The following is a 24942-nucleotide window of genomic DNA, read 5'->3' as shown; positions in this document are numbered from 1 at the left end:
ATAAATAAAATTCAATTTAAAATCAAACATTAATCCAATATTAGAGCTCCACGTAGAAAAATCTAATGGTTTCGACCAATGGAGTCATATTTGCTGAAATATTAGAGCGCCACCTAGGATTACTAATGGTTTCGGCCAATGAAAAATAAGATTTCTAATTTCTTTTTGAATTAAAAAAATCAAATTCCACGTAGATAATTAATTAGTTGTCACGTAGATATTTTAATTAATTAATTAATAATATATACAACTCCATCAAAAATCAAACACTCTAATAATTAAAAAATAATCGATTGCCACGTAGATGATTAATTAGGCACCACGTAGATATTTTAATTAATTAATTAATTACTAATATATACAACTCCACCTAAAATCAAACACTCTAATAATTAAAAAAATAAATCTAAAATAAATTCCCCAAAATCAAACAATAATCTAAAATAAAATAAATAAAATTCAATTTAAAATCAAGCATTAATCCAATATTAGAGAGCCAAGTAGAAAAATCTAATGGTTTCGGCCAATGAAAAAATAAGATTTCAAAATTAATTTTGAATTAAAAAAGTCTGGTGCCACGTAAAGCAATGATTAAGTATCACGTAGATATTTTTTATTAATTAATTATTAATATTACGCATATACAATTTCATTCAAAAACAAACACTCTCATAATAAATAAAAAATTTAATGAAATTCAATGCAAAATCAAAAACTAATCTAATCTAATATATTAAAGTGGTATATACATAAGATTTTTATTTAAACATAACAATTTAATAGAATTCGTGTATCGCACGGGCTAAAATCTAGTTAAAATATTATGATATAGACATCAATCATTTTTACTACAAAGATTAATATTTAGTGTTTTATTTTTTTACCTTTTAAAATCGTATATAACATTTGCCTATTAAAAATATACAGTGAAATTTAATTATAATTAAAAAAAAGGTCAAACAACAAAATAAAAAACAAAAAAGAAATAAATTCGGTGGGGATTTTGGCATATGCTAATTTGCCAAGTTGTGGTCTTGGTTTTTCCTCTTCCGATCTCACCTTCTTCTCATTTCTTTCTCTCTCCATAATCTCTCAAAATTTTCAACGTCTTTCCTAGAAATTAGATTACCAAATTTCATCTTATTACGTAATTTCATTTCAATTATTAAGATTAGATATATCTGAATTTTGATCCCTTAATTTCTTGTAATTATTTCTCTGCGGTTGATTTGAATTGAGGTTTGAGGTCTAATTTGAGTTGGGTACGAAGAATTGAGCTGGGATAAACAGAGAATTGTTTGATTTCGGGTGAACAGGTTGATTTTTTTTTGTGGGTTAGCTAAAATTTTCTGGGTTATTGGTGATTGAATGTGGATTATTGAAAAAAAAATCGAGCTGGGGAGAATTTGGGGAAGGAAATGCTGTATTTGAAGCAACCAATGGTTCAGGAATCGGGTGATATTGAGTTTGATAATTTGAAGTTGGAAATTTGAATGCGAACCTGATAAATTCCCGAGCCCCGAGGCTCGGGGATCTGCCACAGACCGCAAAAATAAGGAAAATGGATTCTCAGGAAGAAGAACCTCAACTTTTTTACCCTAGTCTCTCATCATCTCAGCCGTTTATGCAAAAATTCAGGCTTTACGAGACTCGATCGGTATCTCTCTTGCTTGTTCTTAATTTGATTATGTTTGTTGTAATGGATGTTGTATTGTTTTTGTTGTTGTATGGAAATTGGAGAGATGTAGAGGGAATTCATGTTACTTATGTAGACGGGATTTAATTTTAGGTCTTGGGTACCATTCCCGCGACTATTGACTAAATTAGGTTGACATCCACGTTTGAATATGTACTATTGTGGGTGGTTGTGGTTTGATTTTTCTTATAATCATGTTGAGATCAATGCTTGATTATTATTATGTTCAATGATTGAATTGGGTTTTCAGGTGGTAATAAACTTTTTAGTTATTATGTTCAAGTTGATTAGGATACTTGGAATCCGGGTGAAATTTGTTTTAAGCTTAACTTAATGCTTGATTTGTGGAATTTCATTTGAGTTGTTATTTTTCAATTTCCCCAAGAAATATAGAACACCGAGAAGGAGATTTAAAAACACTTAGAAATGTGGATATAATAGCCGATAACTCAGTGTGTAAACTAGAACTAGAGAAGGGCTCGTGTACAACTTGTAGAAAATGAGATTAGGTATAGTTTAATAGTTACCGCTTAGTGTTTCTACGTTGTCATCATGATTATCTTATTCTCAGAAACAACAGACTCTGTCAAAGTTTCTACCAAATGCTGTTTAATTGCATACCTCAAGTTGCTCATTATAGAGAAAAATAATGCTTTAAACAAAAATAAGTATGACTTTGGGTATGTTCTGCTTGAGGAATGAGGATATGCCAATATGATCAGCTTATGTAACTGTGGAGAGCGTCTATATCTTTCACAAATACTTTTTTACAGGTATATAAAATGATAAAGTTTATCAATCGATCTATAGCAAAACCGCACAAACAACTTTCTGTAATTAGTTAACGCCGGAAATATGCTGTTTTATGTTCTTGCATATCTCGCGTGGTGATTTCTAGATGTCAGGAAAATTGAAAAAGGTCTTTGAGGATGTTGATAGCAATAAAATTAGAGCATCCTATCAGAAGATGCTGTATTCCCAATTGAAGGGCTTTGCTGATATGAATTTGACCAAAAGCTGTAGGAAATTGATTTATAAAGATAGTCTCTAGTGATAAAAACAGTTGCTGCTTGAGTTGAATGGGAATACACATCCAAAGAGGAATAGGAGATGAAGATTTGGCTGGAGTAGATGATGCCTTCCTCTTATGATAGTTGGAACTTGGAAGTAGGGGAGGAGGGATAACCCAAGAGGCGAAGATCCTCATAAAAGTTCATTTATTATAAACATTGCACGCATCAGAAAAGAAAATGGCGTTTTGATTTTTCATGTGCTCCATCAAGGTTTAGTTGCTTTGTTATTGTTATAGTTATAATTGAACAGAAGCTGAACTAGAGATAATAAATTTATATGCATATGTTGTGGTGATGTATGTCAAGGATGTGTCTAAAGTGTATCAATTGAAAAACATTGCTTCCTTTTTCTTAAAATACCATTCTTGATAATTAGTGGCTTATTGGTATAAATAGGAATGGGTTCCATTTTTTCCTCCCGTGGTTCACTTTGTGAAATCTTGATTATGAAAGGGTTTTGAATTTAACGGAGCTTATTATGACTGGGTTTATGGATTTACAATTGCGTGGACCCACAGTGCACAGAGTTGATGATCTAATGGTCTCTCAGTTGATTTGCTATCATTATGAGGTGGTAATGTGGTTAGCTGTTGGTGTTACTATCCAATCGCATGTTATAGGACTTGAGAGTACCAGATTGGTCATATTGGGTGGGGTTTGCTGATGTGTGGATTATATAAGTTCATAGGCCCTCCCTTTGAGCAGCTTTTGGGGATGGGGTGGTGGTCTCTCAAACCCATTATATCAATTGGGAATTAGGCTGTATATGTTATAAATATAGTCATATGATACATAGTGGATTTTATATGTGGATTTTATAAAGTGACACCATTACCCGTGTAAATATATTTGAGGTAATAAGGACGTCATACGTTACAATATAGTCACATGATACAAAGTGCGTGCCATCTGTGCGCAAAAGGAGAATGAAACAAAACCATCATGCTCTCTCAGGCTTTTGAGTTTCATATTTTTGATTTTAATATCCGTGATCAAGATAGGAGAATTGTTGTTGAAAGAAAGACCACATACAAATTTCACTTTAGATAAGATTCTAAATAATCTTTTACAATGAAGTTGCTGTTACCATGGACAACTTGTCCAGAGCTTTTTCATTTATTAACGCTGGATTAAAAATATTAACGATTAGCTTGTCATCCGTGAATGCCTAATAACCATAATGTAATTCAAGATGGTTAATAGTTGATCTTTAAGTCCTTACTAGAGGAGGCGTTGCTTATGATAATAAGGGCCTTATATACATATTCATAATTCATCTAATGAAAATGTTGTCCTAAAGCTGAACAATCTATTTCATATGCATGCCTAATTTTACATCCAGTTTACTGCATGGAAATGTTTTAAGTTGTTGATTGTCATGAACTTGTGATTTTCAACACTTCATAGTTCTAATGTGTTTCACCAAATTGCTTTGGAAGTATCTTTTGGTAAATGGACCGTGAGCAAATTTGTGTTCTTCCTTCTTTTTTTTTGTTGGCTAGAACTAGCTCGTGTTTGACATGGATGCCTTCTTTATCTGGAATGCTTATGCTGCTTTTCTGGTTGGCTGTTTTTTTTACTGTCCTTCAGAAATTTTACATGGTAGGAAGGGACAAGAGTAGAACATATTGTCGTGTGTTAACCATTGATAGGTCAGAACCATGCGAATTGAACATCCACGAAGATCCTGCAACATATACTGAAAGTGAATGCAACGAAATTCTGAAGCGGATAAATGAAGGGAATAAGTCCACTGGTGGACTTAAGTTTGTCACAATTTGCTATGGAATTGTTGGTATGTTATTTAATTATTATCCTATAACTTAGACTTCTTGTTAAAGGGTAAATTCTTTATCCTTAACTTCTCTCCCCAACTTTCAGGGTTTATTAAATTCCTGGGGCCTTACTATATGCTGATAATCACTGAAAGAAGAAAAGCTGGTTCAATAGGTGGCCATAAGGTATATGCTGTCTCAAAGAGCGAGATCATTTCGCTTCCAGATACAGCCGAGCAAGCCCTTATGATGGACTCAAGGAATGAATACAGGTATCCTAATAACTTCTGAATACTTTTGCATAGCATCTTAAAGGAACTATATATTGATATGACTCTCTCTTTTCTTCTCTTGCACCATAGTGGACTTAATTATTGTGATACGATTACTTGGTACTTGATCCAGTGACTTTCTTAGATAATGATGTTTTCTTCTATGGCTCAATGTAATGGCTAATGTTTTAGCTCCTTAACAGGACTAGTGCTTTTAGTTTTGCATTACGATCAGTTTGAAACTTTCGTCTCATGACTTTATGGGATTGAATTCTTTCTAAGTTCTAACTTGGATATATTGAGCAGAAGTGGACTATCTGCCTAATTATCTTCTTTGTCTTTCTCCCTCATGTCCATTTTATTTTTTGTGTTAGATGGTGGCTTAAATAAAGTGAATAGGATTGAATGCATGTCGACCTACCGTCTTTGATGTCTCTATTTATTACTTTTCTCTTTTACTGTCTCTGCATCTGATTTCTAATAAATCCTAGTTAACTCCCCTCCCCTTCATTTTATGAGCATAGGAGACTTCAGATGCATATTCAACTTCTGTGTGTACAGTACTTGCATGGACTTCGAAAAGGGATGCTTGTATGGGTGACTTAAAGGAGGGGGGGGGGGGGGGAGGGGTGAAGATCCTTCTCTCACTTCCTTCTCTGATCTGCCATGTTTGTGTAGCATCTGCCATTATTGAGTGGGATTAGTTGTGTAATCATTCCACCGTTTTTGTTGAAGTTTGATGTCTCTTTTATTCTTTCATAAGAACAGATGCCTAATTATGTTTGGACTTGGAAGATTATGGTTCCATGGCTCCGTCCTTTCTGATTTTTGTTTGTTGACACTTGACGGGAACCTACTTCCGTATTGCATGGCTGATTAGCAGGAATACTATTGACGTTGAGATAGATAGAAGATAACAGATAAACCTTCAGTTACTGCTAAAGTTGCTACCATTATGCTGCCACTATGTCCCAAACAATGCTCTAGACCTGAAAGTGCCCTAGATCATTTAGGGGCCGTTTGGTTCACATGGGGGTAAAAGGAATGGAATCAAGAAAGGGTATGGCGTGGAATGGAAAGGAAATCCCTATATTATCACAAGTTTTTTGGTTTACAAAATCAAAAGGAAACCCATTCTCTCCACCACCCCTTCCCTCAATCACTCCACCGCCACCCCACTGCCACCCCACCCACCTCGCCGCCCATTCCTGATCTTGCGCCGTCGCAAACCCCACTCCACCGCTTCCCCACCCACCGTTCCGTCGCAAATCGTCACTCCACCGTAGGATCAATCCACCGCTTCGTCACCCACCCACCGCGCCCATTCCAGATCTTGTGCCGCCCTGCGGCCTTGCTGCCTCGCTCCGCCCTGTGGTTCTGCTTCCTCGAGCCGCATCCCCTCTTTCTCTCTCCTCTAATTTCATCTCTTTTAGATCTAGTTTTCCGGCGAGATTAGGGTTTGTTTTGGGTAGTTGGGGTCAATTTTGGGGGTTGGATGCTTGGTTTTTGTGTTGGTTAAGATGATTTTGGTGGTATTAGGGTTGTTTTGGTTGTGGTATGGTGGTTTCGGTGGCTGTAGAGTGGTGTTGGGTGGTGGTTGTACGGTTGTTTCGGTGTGTAGAGTGGTGTTGGGTGGTGGTATGGTGGTTGTACGGTTGTTTCGGTGGCTGTGGAGTGGTGTTCGGTGGTCGTTCGGTGATGGTAAGGAGGTTCGGCGGGTTTTGGGGGTTTGGGTGGGGGGCGGCGCAGGTGGTTGGGACGTTGGACAAGTGGTGGTGTGGTGGTCAAGGATGGTCAAAAGTGGTAGTTATTGGTTGGATGAAGAGGAGGTTGCGGGTTAGGGTGATTCCTTGGGGGGGGGGGGGGAAGGGATCATGGTAGAGGGGTGTTGGGTAATCAAGTGGGTAAAGGGAATGATTGAATTGGTCTAACAAACAACAAGAAAGGGAATAAAGGTAGTTGATTGCCTTTCCCTTTCCTGAAGACCCTCAACCAAACGCCCCCATAATGTTTTGTCCATATCCACAAGTAATTTTTATGGCTACTTCATAATTCATATGCAATGAGTTTTTACACTTCCATTTTTTTATTGTTTATTGTTTGAAAGATCACGGTAGGTTAACATGACAAGCTGCTTTTTTTATTATTTACCTTGCGAATTATTTTGGAGGTCAATTTCACATTTTTGCTTCTACGATGGAACTCTGCAAGCATTATTGTAAAGTCTTTTTTCCAATGCATCATCTTCCAATATTTGAGTAAAGGTTGAAACGTATGAGAAAGTAGTGGAATCATTATATAAGTTTAAGCATCAGCAACACTATCCAGAACTTAAATAAGAGATTGCTGCGTAGAAACACAACATTAGAAACCTAGAGTGGATTTAAGAGCTCGTCAAGCGAGGCTAATGGTGAGAAATGCTTGCTGAAATAAAAGACAAGTTAATTGAAGCAACGCTATAAGTTTATGTCACTGTTGATGTTGTGGCAAGTGTTACTATAAGGAGTGTTAAGGAAACTGTGGATTCTAAATGTGGAATTTCTGATCACCCCCATGCTCTCTCCTCCTCAGTGATAACATTCACTCCAAACACTATTTTTGCCTCACAATGAAATTCTTAGTGTAGTCTTCTCCAAGAACAAAGGACATTAAGGTGTTCCTCGGCTGTAGTGTGTGCGTGTGTATGCGCGCGGGGGCACGTGCGCTTGCGTGTGTGTATCATCTGGTTATAGGTGAATAAGTACGGAGTTAGGGTTACTAAGTAGATTGGGTACATGAATTCACTATCTGGATTGCGGAATTCGCACAAGCATGGCAACTTAAGATGACTGGAGTTAGCTCTCTCTTGTTCTTGGGAAGCATTGACATTATATGCCTTTCCACTCTTATTCCCAAATAAATAAATAAAGGCTCAGGTACACTCGTAGAGGATGTTTGTACTTGAAGCTGCGAAGCTTGTCTTTTTAAGCCTTATTGTGTATTTATTTTCTTAAGTGGCATGTGAGTTTTTCCAACGATTATTTCATGAAAGGCCCTTGAGGTTTAACCAAATGCACGAAATACCCTCAACTTTTTCAAATTGCACCGGATACTCCAAGGTTGTTAAAGATGTACCAAATACCCCTATTGACTAACGAACGTTAACATCGTTAACCCATTGACCCCTAATCAACCATTTTCTGTGTTAACCCGGACATAAAACCTAATTAAACCCTAATCCACTAAATTACACCCCCTAACATAATAATTAAATATTTTCAAAAATAAAGTAAAAATTAAAACCCACATTTCTCTGCTTCGTCTTCGCTACGACATTAAAATCCTTGATTCTTTAGCTCTCAATTGCAAGATTATCAAAATTAGGAACACCATTTTCTCCCTTTCCTTCATTTAAACCACTCAAATTGGTTCACGTCCAACTCTTGGAAGATCTATCAACGGGTTTCCATTAATTTGTTAGAGCTGCAGCTGGTTGGTCGCCAATTTCCACGAGCCGAACACTTGTTCAGCGTTGTTGTTTGTATGTAAAATTCCGCCTTGAAGTTACCTTCACAACACCTAAACCACCCCCAATTTATCGCTTTGATCTCAAATTTCTTCAAAAAAAATCCAATTTTTTTAATCAAATTTTAGTCGGAACATTAATCCATAATGTAATCCAAAATATCATTTTGTTCTTGTTAATTCACCGTATTCATTCATCCTTTAACTTTCCCGTTTAAGAGAAAGAAGGGGAAATTGAGAGGGGAGAGAAAGGATAACGAGAGGAGAGAGTAAGAGGAAATTGAGAAGAGGGAAAGGAGTAGCATTGTAGCAACTACGAAAGCGGAGCAAGGAGTTTGGTAGGCGGCATCGAGGAGTGGATGATGGATTTTGGTCCATTTTGGCCTCAGTTGGGTGAATAATTGGTCGATTTCTAAGCTGTATTGACTTTGGCCGGCAATGGTGGTGGTTGTTCAGTCGAGGTTGTCAGGTGGCGGCGGCGTCCGTATGTGTTTGTTGGTGATTTTGGGTGAATTAATGTGTTGCAGTTGAATTTAGCAACTATTTGAGGCATTAGATGTTGTTGACCTGATGATGATGATTAGCGAATTGTCGGTAATGGTGGAGATGGTGAGTCGTGGGATTGAAGGGAAGCACAGGGAAGAAGGAGCTAGGAGGATGTGATGATGTTGAGGTTGGGCAGACTCCATGGGAAGGAGAACGAGACAAAAGAAAAGAACAAAGAAAAAAAAAGGGAAAGAGAAAAAGAAAACGAAAAAAGAAAAAAAATTAAGAGTTTGTGATGACAGAATTGACAGAAAATGGTAATTAAGGGCAATTGTGCATTTTTACAAAACATCATGGGTGTTTGGTGCATTTCTGAAAAGTTGAGGGTATTTCGTGCATTTTGTTAAACCTACGGGGCATTTCATAAATAAAACCGTTTTTTCAACGGTTGCTTTGGGAGAATTGGACATGGTTAATCTGGTTATAGTTGAAATGCAAAAATGATTGTATAAGCTGTTTGGTGGTTTTGTTTGTCTTGCTTTCACGTGTATTGCTAAAATAGTAAAATTCCTTTATTTCTTAATAGAGAACTGCATTTATTTTGTTTCTCATTATTGTGTTGGTGGTGCAGATATAAGAGGCTTCTATCCATGGTTGATCTTACAAAGGACTTCTTCTTCAGCTATTCATATCAAGTCATGCGTACTCTACAAAGGAATCTGTGTGATAGACAGACAGGGCACAACCTCTATGAAACTATGTTTGTCTGGAATGAATTTTTGACCCGTGGAATACGAAGTCATCTCCAAAACACACAATGGACTGTTGCATTGGTTTATGGCTTCTTTAAGCAAGTAAGTGCTGATTTTGTCTTCTAGTTTGATGTCTTTCGATATGATCTGCAAAACAAAGTTGGTTGTCAGATATGTGATGCCATATGATGACCAAGACAGCTTCTTATTTTTTCTGTACTATTTAATTCCAGATTTAATTTGTTTATTTATTTTGGCTACTGCTGTCCTTCTGTGTTCTATTAACGCCCTTTTATTATACTTATCTTAACTACTTCAGGAGACACTCTCTATAGGTGGAAACCACTTTAAGCTAACTCTTATAGCTAGGCGTTCACGTCATTATGCTGGTACCAGGTTGGCTTACAGTTCTGAATATTTCTCCTGTCTATTATGTGATCTGATTGAATAATTTATGTCTAAAAGTTTTTGTATATTTTCAGAATTGTAATTTTGTTTGTATTATTTTTTCTGTATTTATTTTGAATAGTTAGAATACTGTTCGGTTTATATGGGTGATTCATGTTTAAGTTGTTCTTGATACCATGTGATGCCACATCTTTGATTCATAGAATAGATATCTTCTTTTGACTTAAGTTGACACTTCCCTTCTACGGTCTAATTGTTCTGATTAGGTATCTCAAACGAGGAGTTAATGATAAAGGGCGAGTGGCAAATGATGTTGAAACGGAGCAGATTATATTTGAGGATGTTTCTGAAGGATTACCTGTGCGAATTAGTTCTGTGGTTCAGAATCGTGGCTCTATTCCCCTTTTTTGGTCACAGGAGACTTCACGCTTAAATATTAAGCCTGATATTATATGTACGTTTTTCTGGATTACTGCATTGAACTTTAAGTTTCTTAGCTTGTTATTTTTTGTTAGTATTATTGTTATTAGCATTGAACTTGTTAAGGTTCTCCATCCTGTCTGTTGCGAGGTCTTGCAAAAACAGTTACTTTGATTTTGGTATGGTGCGATCGGTGACGCTCCAAACATCTTGCCTTCAAACAGGGGTTGGTACAATAATTTTAAAATAGGGTGACAAATCAATAAATATGAAGTTATGAAGTTTACAGTATATCGACATCCCCGGAGAAAGGGGGCTCAAAAGTTATTAAGTACATTCTTTTCTTGGTTCATAAGACTTGAGACTATTCATATATCTGTCCAGAGAATAATAGATTTAGATTAGTGAATCATTGAACACACTAATGTTTAAAATAGAATTTAAAACCACTGAATCACAAAAGCATAAGCGGTCCTTTTGACGACGAGGAGGACGACGACAACAACATAACAACAACAACAACAACAATAATAATAATAATAATAATAATAATAATAATAATAATAATAATAATAATAATAATAATAATAATAATAATAATAATAATAATAATCCGCCTACTCCTTATCTTCCCGTCATGTTGCCCTATGGAGATCTCAGCAGGGGGAGCACTCCTCAGCTTGGTTGCGGGCAGTCCCCATCTCGGGTTTAGGCCAGACTATGAACGGTAAGACTTATCGTTCGGTTCTTTGCTATCGGTTGGGTATTCCTTTGTTCTCTGATCCGACGCCGTGTTCTGCTTGCTCTCGGGTTTTCGATGGGGACATTTATGGGGATCATGCCGTGTCTTGTGCTGGAATTGTGGGTATTAAACATCGACATAATGTTGTTCGTGATACCCTTTTGGATATTTGCTATCGGTCGGGGATTTCTGCTTGCAAGGAGGTTGATGTTGGGCTGACTAGTGAGAGTGATGGAGCTCTTCGTCCTGCGGATATATTGCTTTATTCATGGGATGGCGGTCTAGATGTGTGTGTTGACTTGACTGGGTCTTCCCCCATGACGCAATCTGGGTTGTCAGACTTCGTTCCGGGTCGGGTTGTGGCGGTTGCAGCGCAGCGGAAGCAGGTTAAGTATGCGGCACGTTGTAGGGCTTTGGGTTACGGTTTCTTTCCTTTTTCCTTCTCTTCTTTTGGGGAATTAGAGAAAGGCGTTGTTTCATTGCTGAAGCGGGTCCAGGCGTACTCCAGGGCTCAAGACATTGGGGCTCGGGCAGCTGCCCACATTTTCAGCAGAATCGGGTTCGCCATAGCTAGAGGAGTGGGGGCCCAGATTGTATCTCGGCTCCCCTCCAACTTCTTGTAATTCACTTTATCTTTGTAGCTTGTTAAGCTTGTAAAAAAAAAATAAAAAAAAATAAAATAATAATAATAATAACAATAATAATAACAACAACAACAACAATAAGAAAAAGAAAAAAATATATTAATAATAATAATTATGATAATAACAACAACTAGTTTTTGGTCTAGGGCGATGCCCCAGACCATTACATGAATAACCAAAATCATGCTTTTATGTAAAATATTATGATTGAATCTTGTTATTATTACTTAGTTGTCTATATTATGTTTTCATTTATGAAAAAACACCTTTTATATTACGGTTTTTGTGAAAAAACACCTTTTAAAAATGTATTTTGTGAGATAACACCTTTTATATTTATACTCCCTCCGTCCCGGAATACTCGACCCGGTTTGACCGGCACAGAGTTTAAGGGACTTGAATTGACTTATTTAATTTAATAGGTAGTAGTTGATAGTGGGGTATTATTTTAATGTAGTTAGTGGAAGGTGGGTTAAGAGGGGGGGTTGGGGGAGAGTAGGGGTTGAATTTTTAATTATTTTTTGTATAGAGTAGGGGGTAGGTGGGTTAATAGGGGTGGAGTGAGAAATAATATAATATTGTTAGAATATTTTCATTTTTAGAAACAGGTCAAGTATTAAGGGACGACCCAATAAGGAAAACAGGTCAAGTATTCCGGGACGGAGGGAGTATTGTTTAATAAACACACTATAAGCTCGGGTTCCCCCCAACTATGTTGGTCGGTTCCTATGATAATGGTTAATAGTGTAGTCACAAGTCACCTAAATATTTGGAGGAAAAAAGTGAAAATCAACTCCCGACTTGAATTTTATGTCGAATTCAAGCTTAAGGGGTGTATTAAAAGATGTTTTAAAAGGTGTTTTTTCATAAAAGGATGTTTTCTCACAAAATACGTTAAAAGGTGTTTTTTCATAAAAGATGTAATATAAAAGGTGTTTTTTCACAAATTTGCCCATTTATTATACTTCCTCCGTTCCGGAAATATTGCACCATGTTGACTTCACGCTTTCCAACACACGACTTTGACTCGTTATCTCTTGAATTATGTATAAGTAAAAATTAAAAAAAAATTGATATTTAGAAAGTATATATCGATACGAGTCTAATAAGATCTTACATGATTACATACTTTTTACGTATATTTTACAAAAGATGGTCAAAGGTACAACGTGAATAGTGTAAAAGTCAACATGGTGCGATATTTGCGGAACAGAGGAAGTATTTTGTTTGAAAAAGAAGACATGAAATATATGAAATGAAGGATTTGATTCTCGTATAAACAAAGTTGTAACTTTTTTAATGTATGCAACTGACATGAAATAAATCATTTGGAAGAGGAGAGTGCCATGTGGCGGATGAACTTGATTATAAACGCTTTTTTATACTCATATATAGTATAGATAATAAATAATAATAATAATAATAATAATAATAATAATAATAAAATAATTGAATTTAAAGTGTCAAAAGAGAAGCACTTGAAGGTAAAGCATACAGTATTAGTTAAACTTCTTTTTTCTTGACTGCCGCTTGTAGTGTTGTGCGAATGACTAGTTAGATATTATAATTCTACTGATGGATTGTCTTAAATAATCGTAAGGATGATTCTGGAAGTGGTGATCTCTGAATTTATTCACACCTTTATCTTGAATTTTGGAAAACATTAATGTGAAATTTAAGCAAAAGATTCATTCCTTTTCTCTCTGTTTAATTTCAAATAACTTTTAATTTACTTCAACCGATTCTACCATTTGCAAAAGTTCGTAAATGTGACGAATAAGAAAATCCCTAATTGTCAATTTTGGAGGGTAAGAAATATGAATACTTTGCATGTGAGTTTGCTGGTGATGCTTCCTTGGAGGATCTCATTCGCAGTTCAGCACCTTGAATTTCGAAAAGAAAAACCCCCTTTCCAACAACACTTTTGCTATGCTTAGTCTCATATTACTCATTTTAGAATAATCAATCAGAGGTCAAGACATTGTGTGATAGTTGATATTGTTATCTCTGCGAATAATATTCTCATGTAATGTTTTAGGGTCCTCTGACAAAGCTATCACCTTTACCTTAACAGTAATACTTTATGATTGAATTTTCTTCAGATACCCCCTCTGAAGACGAGTCATTGGGAGATGGTGGAATGGTACACTTATTATGAATGTTATTTTGATGAAAAACTATGTTGTTGGGACAACATGATAATTAATTTCAATCAAACCATCATAACGTGATTTGATTAATAGTTTAATACATAAAGAAAGTTCTGTGCAATTTACCTCGGGTCAAGAACTAGTAATATCTACATTGAGGTGAAAATCTCTACATCACTTTATACTTCCTCATTTCGAGAAAGTAAACAAATATTTAAAAATAAATAAATTGAAAGGGTACTTGATATTTCAAAAAAAAAAAAACCTGCCTCACCCCGGAATTAAATGTTGTCTATAGTGAATCATATTATTATCTTTTAAGCAGAGTGAGACATTGGTACTTACCTTTTTTGACTCTGTTTCTCTCTTTTCAGTGTCAAAGAAAGACCAGAATTATGAAGCTACGAGGCTCCATTTTGAAAATCTTGCCAAGAGATATGGCGATCCAATCATCATTTTGAATTTGATCAAGGTATGTTAGAAATTTTATGCTGTGAGTGAACGTGTCTAGTGTATAATTGATCCGAATGCCTGGTGCAGCCATAAAAGATGAAAAAGAAAAAAGAAGAAGAAAAGGAACAAGATAACTGAAGGTAACCCAGAAAAACCATAAACTGAAGCCTAAGGATCTCTCTGGTGATGTGATACATTTATTCTTTGAATAGTAAACATTCTGGGTAAAGATCAACACCTAAAGATGTATGCATTACTTCTGCAGGGGAGTTAATTATACCATTTCTTTCAAACTTAAAAAAATGGGTTGTTCTCTCCTTTTTCACTTAGACTTGTCTGTTAGTGTTAGGGATGAGTGTGTTTATGCTTAATTGTCAGACTTGGCCATTTTACAAAATTTTGCATGTTCTTGGTCCGAAGCAAAAGTGTTAATTATTTATGTCCATACCAAATTGTTGAGTATCCTACTTGGGTACTTTAGGTAAAGTGAGAGTTAACAAATTGAGTAGAATACTTTAGGTAAAGTGAGAGTTAACAAATTGAGTAGAATTCTAAGAAGCTCTAGTGTTTGGAGCAGAATGTGCTCTGACTTATGTGCTATTATCCTTTTTTAACAGACGATTGAAAAGAGGCCGCGAGAGACTATTCTTCGAACAGAGTTTGCTAATGCCATTGAATTTATCAATAAAAATCTGCCCGAAGAAAAGCACTTGAAGTTCCTGCACTTGGATCTAAATAAACATTCACGATGGTATTTTAGTCTCTGACATTATAATAGTTAGACTCCCAAGTGCAACTGCCAATATCTCTCTGTAATTCATATTCTTTTTGCCTGTGTATTTTCTTTTTCCTCCCTTCCAGCAAAGCTACAAATGTGTTGCTCCTCCTAGGAAAAGTTGCTGCATATGCATTGACGCTAACAGGTTTATTTTATTGTCAACTACTGCCAGCCTCAGGGTCTGGTGATTTTTCAGAATGTCCATCTTCTGGGTAAGTGATCTCATCTCTCATAAGAAAATTTTGATATTATACGATGCCTCCCTGAAATTTATTTCTTGTTCTATCTGTTTCCTTATAAATGGAAGAGAATGGAATGGAGTTAGAAGGTCTCTTTTTGTGATCCTATTGGGATATTTGACTTGATTTTGAGTATGCATGTTTGTAGCTTACATATTGTGTACTCTATCTTCTTCAGTAAGCTATTATCTTCTTCTGTAGTGTCTAAGTTATATGATATACACGTTCTATGATTTATATGGTGTCAAGGCATGAGATTAGCGAAAGTAGGGAGGCAATAAAGTGTTAAAAGGACGTTTACAGTACAATATTATACTTCCTCCATTACATAAATATTGGAACGTGTAGAGTTCTATGCATTCCAACACACTACTCTGACCACTGAAATTTTTAATTTAGTTTTCACCAAGTAAAATTGTGGTCGCTATTCTGGTATCAGGGAATGGATTTGACAGGTTAGATCCTATGCGGCCTTGAATCTACACACTAGTCTATGCTGTTTATCTTTGTTTTATAGTGTATTTCCTTCTTTCCCGTATTTAATAAATTTCAGTTGTTTAATTATGCTACTATCCCAGGTTGATATATTTTTTTTTTCACAAATGTGAATGTGGCTGCCAAAACATTTTGGGACTAAGGCTTTGTTGTTGTTGTTGTTGTACAAATGTGAATGTGGTTGCCCATACAGTCTAGATAATAGCTTTATGTTACAGTCTTTTTTAGCCTGGTTATTCTAGTTTTGGGTGACACGAATCCTGGAGAGAAGTTAAATGTGAAAAACTAATGCAGGAACTTTAAGACAAGGGACTTTCCTGAACAGAATGATCCTCATTCTGGTCATGAGGATGTTGATACTGCCGAGGGAGAAGATGCTGGTGATGATAAAGGCAGTGGAGATTTTGCTGACAAGAAGCCAATGTTTCAGAATGGCGTCCTAAGGACCAATTGCATAGATTGCCTAGATCGGACAAATGTTGCACAATTTTCGTATGGATTGGCTTCCCTTGGACACCAGCTTCATGCCCTAGATATGATAGATGTCCCTAAGGTAGACCTTGATTCGCAGCTAGCTGATAACTTGATGGGGTTCTATGAGAAAATGGGAGACACTCTTGCACACCAGTATGGAGGCTCTGCTGCTCACAACAAGGTATGTTAATGCTCAGCATGCTTAATAAGCTGTTTCTTTCTTAAGGATGTTTTTCCCCCTGTTGGAGGCATTGTCCGGCAGCAGACTTGCCATCCTCTACTAGAAGAGGAAAATTTGTAAACAACACCTTTTAGTTTCCAGCTTTTCTGAATTATTACCTTTTTGTTTTTTTTTTTTTGGTAAACAAGTACCTTTTGTCCAAAATTGATTTGAGTACCACTACCAATTCATGAAATCTGTCAAAAAGCACTGTATGTTGGGCCCACTTTTCCCCCCTTCCCTCCATTTTCTTCATCCATAATGACATTTATCCTACCGTTACTTGCTCACCATCAAGTTCAAATTGAAGATGCTTTGTGGAGAATTCAATATTTCCCCCTATCCTAAGTACCCTAACTTGGAATTTAGCCCTAAAGTTTTTACCCTAAAATACAACCAAAACAAATAGTTTGACTTGTTTTCTTAATCATTTGAACATTCAAACCTTATGCAATTCAATTTTGATGCTTGGATTCCTAGCTTTAACTCCCCAATTCATGAACTTAAACGTTCCTGAAAATTCGAATGAAACCCTAAATTGAACATTTAAACATACCTATTCATAGACCTAGAAATATAATTATGGTCGAATTGTTTGAAATTTACCTTCCATTCACTTCGAAAAGAGAAATTTCAATCCCTTTGCAGTTCGAATTACCTTTTTAGCTCTTTTTCAAGTGAATTCAGAAAGGGATGATGGTTTGGTAAATGGAAGAAAAGAAATGGAGGAAAGAGTATAAAGTGGGCCTCACAAACGGAATCTTGTAACAGTTTCCGTCAAATCGTAGTGGTGCTCAAATGAATTTGTGGATAGAGGTAGTTTAAAAAAAACTTAAAAGGTAGTAATTCACAGAAGTGGAAAAGTAAAAGGCAGTGGTATACAAATTTTTCAAAAATAAAAAGAAGAAAGAATTCTCAATCATATAAGTTGGAACCTTTTGTGTGACATTCTTTCATGTTCCATCATTTTGAATGTATATGTTCATGCACACACTCAAAGAGACCGGGTAGTTAAAGAAAAGTAGGGATATCTCTAGTAGGTGTTTTTCAGTTCTTTAGAAAACAGAAAAAATTATTTTGTTCAGCATCCTTTCCTTTTGACCCAACCTACTATCTAAGTGGATTTCTTTTGGATTCGAAGATCCACTTGGAAGATTTTGTTACTTTAATGGCTAAGTACGAGAAATTACTATTGTGACTTTAGGATTCGAGTTGGTAAGATAGTGGGTATATATAAGCAAGATGAACAATGTGATCAGTTGGGACTTGGACGTGATTTTTACCTAAACCAGGGTGAACACCTTCAAAGTTCTGATAGTAGGCAACATCTTTTATCAGTGTTGAGTGAGCAGAACCATTCTCTTCTAACTGATCACCTGGAAGATATAGGGGGGTGATAACATGTTGGGTGTGGGAAAGAAACAAACAGGAAATGATTTACACTCTGAGATGCTGGTTTAGATAATCAGGATGTCCATAGGTCAACAACTAGAAAAATAGTCTTCATCACTTACAGAGGAAAATCTTTAGTTTTGCCAGCACACTGAGGAAATTTGATCCCCCCCCCCCCCCCACCCCTCCCAAAAAAGAAGGGGTGTGTGTGTGTTTGGGGTGGGGGGGGGGGGGGGGGATAGTCATTTGATGTGCAAAAGAATTTTCCAAAAACCTTTGGTTGTCTGAGTAGTTAGTAAAAGAATTTTCCAAAATTCTTTGGTTGTCTGAGTAGTTAGTAAAATTTCAATCCCCAGATTCCCCACCCTTTCCTTCCTCTGCTGAAACGCACACCAATTAAAAGAGAAAGAACGGGGGAAAGCAGATTACTTGAACTATCAATCTTCTGCACTTGCAGATATTCTCTCAAAGAAGGGGTCAATGGAAAGCAGCTACCCAGTCTCAGGAATTCTTCAGAACTCTGCAACGATATTACAGCAATGCGTACATGGATGCACAGAAGCAAAATGCTATTAATGTGTAAGTTTACTTTGACTTACTGTTGATCGGGTGATAGTTATTTGCGCGTCCATAATTTTACAATTGATTAAGGTGGCTTTTTGACTGCATTACTATAAATATTTGATCTTGTTGGGTTTAGTCATGAAATAACGGGAATATTGTCTAATAATTTCTAATACGTTGTCACGAAATCAATAGATGCGTAACTTATGTGGCCTATATAATGAAAGAAATTTGGTGCAGATTCCTGGGATATTTTCAACCACAGCATGACAAGCCAGCATTGTGGGAATTGAGATCCGATCACCACTTCAATGCAGGAAGAAATGGGCAAACAGATATTGATGAAAATGGAAGGTAATTGTAGTTCATGAGATGAACATTTGGATTAGCCACTGTCTTGCAGAATTTTAGATGATTTTTAGTTTTGAGGCAACTCAATATCTTTAAGTTTGGGGAAGACACCGTTGTATTCCCAGTAATATTTTGCTATTATTTGAGGCTGGGTATACTTGATACAAAGATTGTGTTTTCTTCAAGGTTTATTCATGTAGCTTAACTGGTTTGTCTTAAGGAATTAGCTATCAGCTAACTCATAATTTTCTTCCATTATAATATTCATGTCCTTAACGGACAAGGAAATAAACATGCATGTCCATTACTGACCCCTCTGCTTTTAGGTCATTATTCAAAAGATGCTGGTCGGATGGAAACATGCGCCGTGCAAGAGGTTCTCCCATTTCATCCAGACATGTACGCCAGGAGAACTTTTCAAACTTGGTTTACCCTGATTCATCTAAAGGTTCTAACCAACTTCTGGTTGAGTCATCTCCTGATGTATCTGTTCCAGAAATTTATACTTCATATTACAGGTTTGATTCACTGTGATGCTATGCAATTTCTGTATATTGTTGTTATTATCTGTTATTTCACCTCTCTTTTTTCAAGTAATATTACTCCGTCCATTTCTTATTGATCTTCTTGTTTAGAATCTTTTACGTGAGTTAATAATGGGTAAGTAGAGTACTATTTTGCATTAAATAGGTAGCTATTCTGTTTTGGAGATGGAATGGGGTTTTTAAACTCTATCCAATTAGGGATATACAATGGAAATAGGCTATGTGCAAACACTAATTTGTGCATCATCTTGAGAATACATTGTTCTTTTGATGTTCCTCTTTTGTTATATTAAAATATTCTTACAAAAAAAGGAGTTATATTAAAATATTCTTACAAAAAAATGAGGGAAAAAGATGCATCAACATGCAACTCTTGAAGCAATACCTGTGTAGTCTTTCCTAGAAGTACTTTCTTGTCAGAGATAGGCGTCTTCTTCTGTGGTGACTGGTGAGCGTTGTGCAAAACTGACTTAGCTAATACGAATCAATGAAATTCAAGTCAACAACATCAGCCCCAATTAGGTGGGGATGGATGAAGGTTTTGGTTGGTGATGGGGCAGGGGATAAGGACAAAAATAGTATCCGCCATGGGTGGTGAGGCGGGTATGAATTTAAGGTGTACCCGCCCCACCATCCACCTCGAAATTCTTTTAGTTCTAAAGATACTCCATATAAGTATTTCTTTTTTTTAAAAAAAGTTGCACCATTTGGACTTTTCACTATTCACACATCCTTATTTGATCTTTTTCGTTTATTATGTAACTGAAAATATAGTGATGTATGATCTTATTAGAATCGTCTCGATTTATACTTTCAAAATATGACAATTTTTTATGACTTTTACTAAAACATAATTCAAGATATTAATTGCATTGACAAATGTGAAACTCAAATTGTTGCAAATAATAATAAAAAAAAACTAAGGAAGTATTTTATTTCATACTCTTATTTAATGTAATGGCTTTCTAAAAATAATGTCATAAATATTAATTTAGTACATCGGCAAAAAAATATTAGATGAACTCTATTTGTACTCTTTTGTGATTATTTTTGTAGCATTAATATTTTCACTTGATAATGCGGGGCGGGTGAAGTGGGTATTAGGTGAGTGAACATCCAAGTGGGTGGGTGGGTGGGGATGGTTTTAGTTTTGTGTCCATTGGGGGTGGGGATTGGGATAGAAATTTTAGGTACGAATGGGGATGGAGGGACCTACATCTGCATCCGCCCCACCCCATTGATATCCCTTATACTCCCTCCGTCCCAAAATTATCTTCCTGTTTGACCAATTTCACGGTTTTTAAGAAAAATATTTGGAGTGGATAAGTCTAATGATTGGATTGTACTTGTGTTGGAATAAGCAAAATGGTCCCCTCTTCTTTTGCACATGGATCCTAATCAAAATAGTTTAACCAATAAGAATACAATAATATTTATTCTCAACCAATCAAAATGCTCAGATTTAAAGCACACAGATTCAACACAAATAGGGGTAATATGAGGTCATTTTTTCCATCAAATGGTCCCCTCCTCTTTTTCTGATTTTTGTGTTATTAAATTAGTTTTCCTTGTTTTTTTTTAATTTTAGTGGTCCCAAACAAGGGTAAAGTGAAAAGTTAGTACATCTATAATTAGAAAAAGGAAGATAATTTTGGGACGCTCGTTTAGGAAAGCAGGAAGATAATTTTGGGACGGAGGGAGTAGTTGGATCTTTCTGAGATTCTTACATGTAGATTTTTACTCTATAAAGAGTTATGAGTTTTTATTGTTAGGGACATATGCTTCGATGTTGGGGCTTCATGTCCACTGCTCTTTAGTTAAAATTTCAGTTCTAATGCATGGACATGTTTGTTTCCGGCACTGTCTTTTACACAGGCATCCCGCTTCAACTCCTCGCAAGCAACTTTTCGGAGATGTTCAGCGAGAACAATATGTTGACAACGGTCATGTCAACATCCATGAACGCGTAGATTCATTAGACTGCTCAAATTTTGTAGACTTGGATTGGCTTTCTTCTTCTGGATATTCGGAAGAGTCTTGTGAGAGGTAATTTTCTCAGAGATGTACTTATGTAGTGCATGTTTCCAGTAGTGGTGGTTGTCCTGACTCTTGATTGTTTTAAAGAAGCATTTAAATAAATTTCAGGGACGTTATTGTTGGTGTTTTCAATTCTGCCAATAAGAGAGGAGGGTAGAAACAAAGGTGTAATGACTTAATTTTTTTTTATTCTGTTTTATCTGAGTAGATAAGAAAGCTATAATTTATGAGTATGAAGAAGTTAGTGGAGAAGATTATTCTTCTGATAATAACAAAAATGTAACCATACACAACCTGATTGTGTTTTACACTACTTTCACTGACACTTTTAGATGCACGAACAGTCTTTGCGTTTCACTTATTTGTAGATGTCTCTGCAGAGGGTGTGCTTGGGTCCACTCTCTTGTTATGGATGGTGTTAAGCTTGGTTTCTGTAGTTCTTTACTAGAGGATATTTGACTGGGGTTGGGAGGGTCTCTCTTTATGAAACTAAATAGAACAAAGACCCCAGATAAAATGTTCAAAGCTGATAGTTCAGGAGTGAGACTTTCTTTTTTTTAAGCGACTTGAGACGGTCATAATTTATTTTTTGCCGCTGGAAATATTTGAGTAGAAATATTTTAATTTGGATACAATCATCTCTTCCGAATCTGGGGTAAAATAAGAAAGTTCCAAATGCGATTCTTGTATGTTTTTATCACAGCTTAATAAGGAGGAAGGTACACGCAGCTTATGATGGATTTAGGAGGAGGTAAGTAGGGGGTGGAAATCCGGTTCAATGGGTTGGGTTCGGGTCTGGTTTCGTATCAATTTCAGGTTGTGTAAAAAAATATCAGAAATAATGCAAAACTTGATAATACATAATGTGATAAATGGGTCAAATCGGGTCGAACTGAGGTCCTCTGGGTTTGGTTCAGGTCGGGTTTGAGTTTCTCTCATTAACTTCAGGTCGGATTCGGGTCAGGTTACCGGCCGGGTTAGACATTGCCAGCTCTAGAAAGAAGTGAGTGGAAATTCTCTGTTTCATCTTCAAAGCGGGAAACAATTTTCTTGTATTGATATGAAAACGGGAGATTATTTCCCACCTTCTTATACTATATAACCAACAAAGAAGTATTAAAGTGAGAGTCCGTCCAACCACGATCTAGTTTGTCATGATACCTTCCCTTGAAAGCTCATGAAGGGAAAGTCAACATATCCTCTTCAATACAACAACATTCTTTCCTGTTGAAATTATGATGCGTTTCCCGTAACCTTAGAATATACAATTAAATCATATTGTTGTAGCAAATGGAGACAGTTTGTCTTGCTATCTCTCTTTGATTTCTCTTGACATGTTAAGGAGTTCCAGTTTTCTAAGTTCTAGAATTTGTATCTAGATAAACAATGTGAACATTGTTTATAACATGCTCTTTGGTAATTCCTAACTTCTAGTCTTTAGGTAGCTTCATCATCTCAAAATTGTGAACACTCTTTTGTGTGGACAACTAATATTGTTTATATTTCTTAGAAGTCATCCCAACGGAACTTCCACCGGGGTGATGAGCTCTGAGAATCATTGGGGAAAATGTCATTGTTTCCTTATCGCTGCATATTATACATATTGCGTTTTTTTTTTATCATGATGGAGAGGAGAATAACCTCAAACTGAATTTTCTAGGCTAGAGTACTGAATAAACTGTTGGAAGTCTGGGATGTTTTTGACTGAAATGATATAAGACTCTTGTAACTAAACTCCAATTTAATGTTTTGATTTTTGCAGGTCAATGTCTATGTATTCTCCGCTTACTGGTCTGTCATTGGATAATGTCATGAATGGTGTGACGGGAGAAACAACCCCATCCAGCAGCCAATATGGATCCAGCATGAAAGTGAGTCCTTTACAGAGTAAAATAGTAGTATGAATGTGTATTGGGTATTTCACAAACTCCTTCCTAGCCAAAATTTTAGGTTTCCGTTGGAGGTTAATAGCAATGATGGACAAATAAATTATTTTTGTAATCAATTTAGATACAACAACAACAACAAAGCCTTAGTCCCAAATGATTTGGGGTCGGCTTCAATTTAGATACAATAACATATAATTATAAATTTGTCAAACATGGATTGATCCCTCGAGCATCCATAGAATAAAACATACGGAAGACATTAGGTCCCTAATCGCAGGTAAATGAGATATTGGTTACAAAACATCTTTAATGATGTTCTTATGCGGCTATGCTGCAGTACATCTTAGAAGTCAGAACAAGTTAGGAAGGGATTTTCTACAACTGGTGTTTTTATATTTCGGGTATGGTTTAATGTACTATTTTTCTATCATTTCTTGGAGTCAAAAGATGCAGCATTATTTGGTTCTGGATTGTTATTTGTTTCAGTCAAAAGGGTAATTAGTAATACAAACTTTTATAAAAGACCGCATTGGTGTCATAAAATTAAGCAATTGAACCAATTAATTAAGAATGGAACCAATTAGTTAAGCAATCAAAGCGGTCTTTTTCGGTAAGGCGGTCTTACACAAAAGTTATTAGTTGTTAGTAATTACTGCCTAGGAACTAGTATTTAAGAGGAAAGGAGAAACTTTCCATTTGGAAATTAAGGACCATAATTTTTTTTCGAAATATTTCCCAATATATTTAGGTCATTCAAACTCTTGATTGTGTAATGCGGGCCACTTTTCTATGCTTAACCAATCTATCTGGGACAATTTTACAGACAAGGGAACAAACGGAAGGAGAACTATCATGTGCCCAGGTTAACGATTCTGTGCTAGAAGAATTCTCTGAAAGCTTTGTGCGTTGGGTTGTATCTGGAGAGACACTTTGCTTTTGAAATTTTTTGAACTTTCCTCCTCGTGTCTGGGAATTTTCGGTGTGGAGCTCTTCCTTTGAACTTCTCGTGACTGAATTTCACACCCCTTCGTTGTTCGTAAGAGGGCGAAGAAGAAAATGTCGAGGAGCTGTTTAGGCCAAAGAGCGAGGAATACTAGTTTTTTTTTAGCGCGAAGAAAATGTTGCTTCACCTGTGAATTTGAAATTCAGAAGCTCTGATGATGGTAAATAGTCTGAAATAGTTTACAGATTCTTTTAGGAGTCATTTTCTTTTATCGCGAACTTATGAAAGTTTGTTGTAAATATGTATCCTTTGCTCTTCTTGCAAAGTTGCAAATGTAGGCAGTTGATTCTTTCCATCTGTTTTAACAATTGAACGATTTAATTTGAACTTCATTCTGAAAATGATAGAAGAAAGAGGATATTATGGAATAGTTGTATACTTGTATTAGTGCAAATGTGCAATTGTTGGGAGTACTTTCTCTGTTATTTTCAATTATACTTCCTGAATTTCTCCAATTATTTCCAGGAAAAGTCTAAACTCCAATCCATTCCAGTCTAAACTGTTTAATCCAATCTTATGTAAAACTTTTGGCTTGGACCAAAAGTGAAACAGTCTGGACTTGAACTCAATTTTTTTGAGT

At 36.1% G+C, this 24942-nt stretch overlaps 1 protein-coding gene across 1 annotated transcript; it reads left to right on the top strand.

Moving 5' to 3' along the window:
* The first annotated feature begins 1000 nt into the window (after positions 1 to 1000).
* LOC110796792 (phosphoinositide phosphatase SAC3) lies at positions 1001 to 24732 on the top strand. The gene is made up of 16 exons (XM_022001877.2): positions 1001 to 1657; positions 4360 to 4564; positions 4651 to 4816; positions 9438 to 9660; positions 9878 to 9954; positions 10233 to 10420; positions 14297 to 14394; positions 14993 to 15126; positions 15237 to 15365; positions 16182 to 16542; positions 18431 to 18552; positions 18778 to 18891; positions 19215 to 19406; positions 21309 to 21479; positions 23233 to 23341; positions 24183 to 24732. The coding sequence occupies exons 1-16, from the start codon at positions 1562 to 1564 to the stop codon at positions 24297 to 24299; spliced, it is 2502 nt and encodes an 833-aa protein (XP_021857569.1). The 5' UTR covers positions 1001 to 1561; the 3' UTR covers positions 24300 to 24732.
* The last annotated feature ends 210 nt before the right edge of the window (positions 24733 to 24942 follow it).

This window comes from Spinacia oleracea, chromosome 2 (genome assembly GCF_020520425.1).
Source record: "Spinacia oleracea cultivar Varoflay chromosome 2, BTI_SOV_V1, whole genome shotgun sequence".
Taxonomy (NCBI): domain Eukaryota; kingdom Viridiplantae; phylum Streptophyta; class Magnoliopsida; order Caryophyllales; family Amaranthaceae; genus Spinacia; species Spinacia oleracea.
This window is presented reverse-complemented; position numbering and strand designations above follow the sequence as displayed.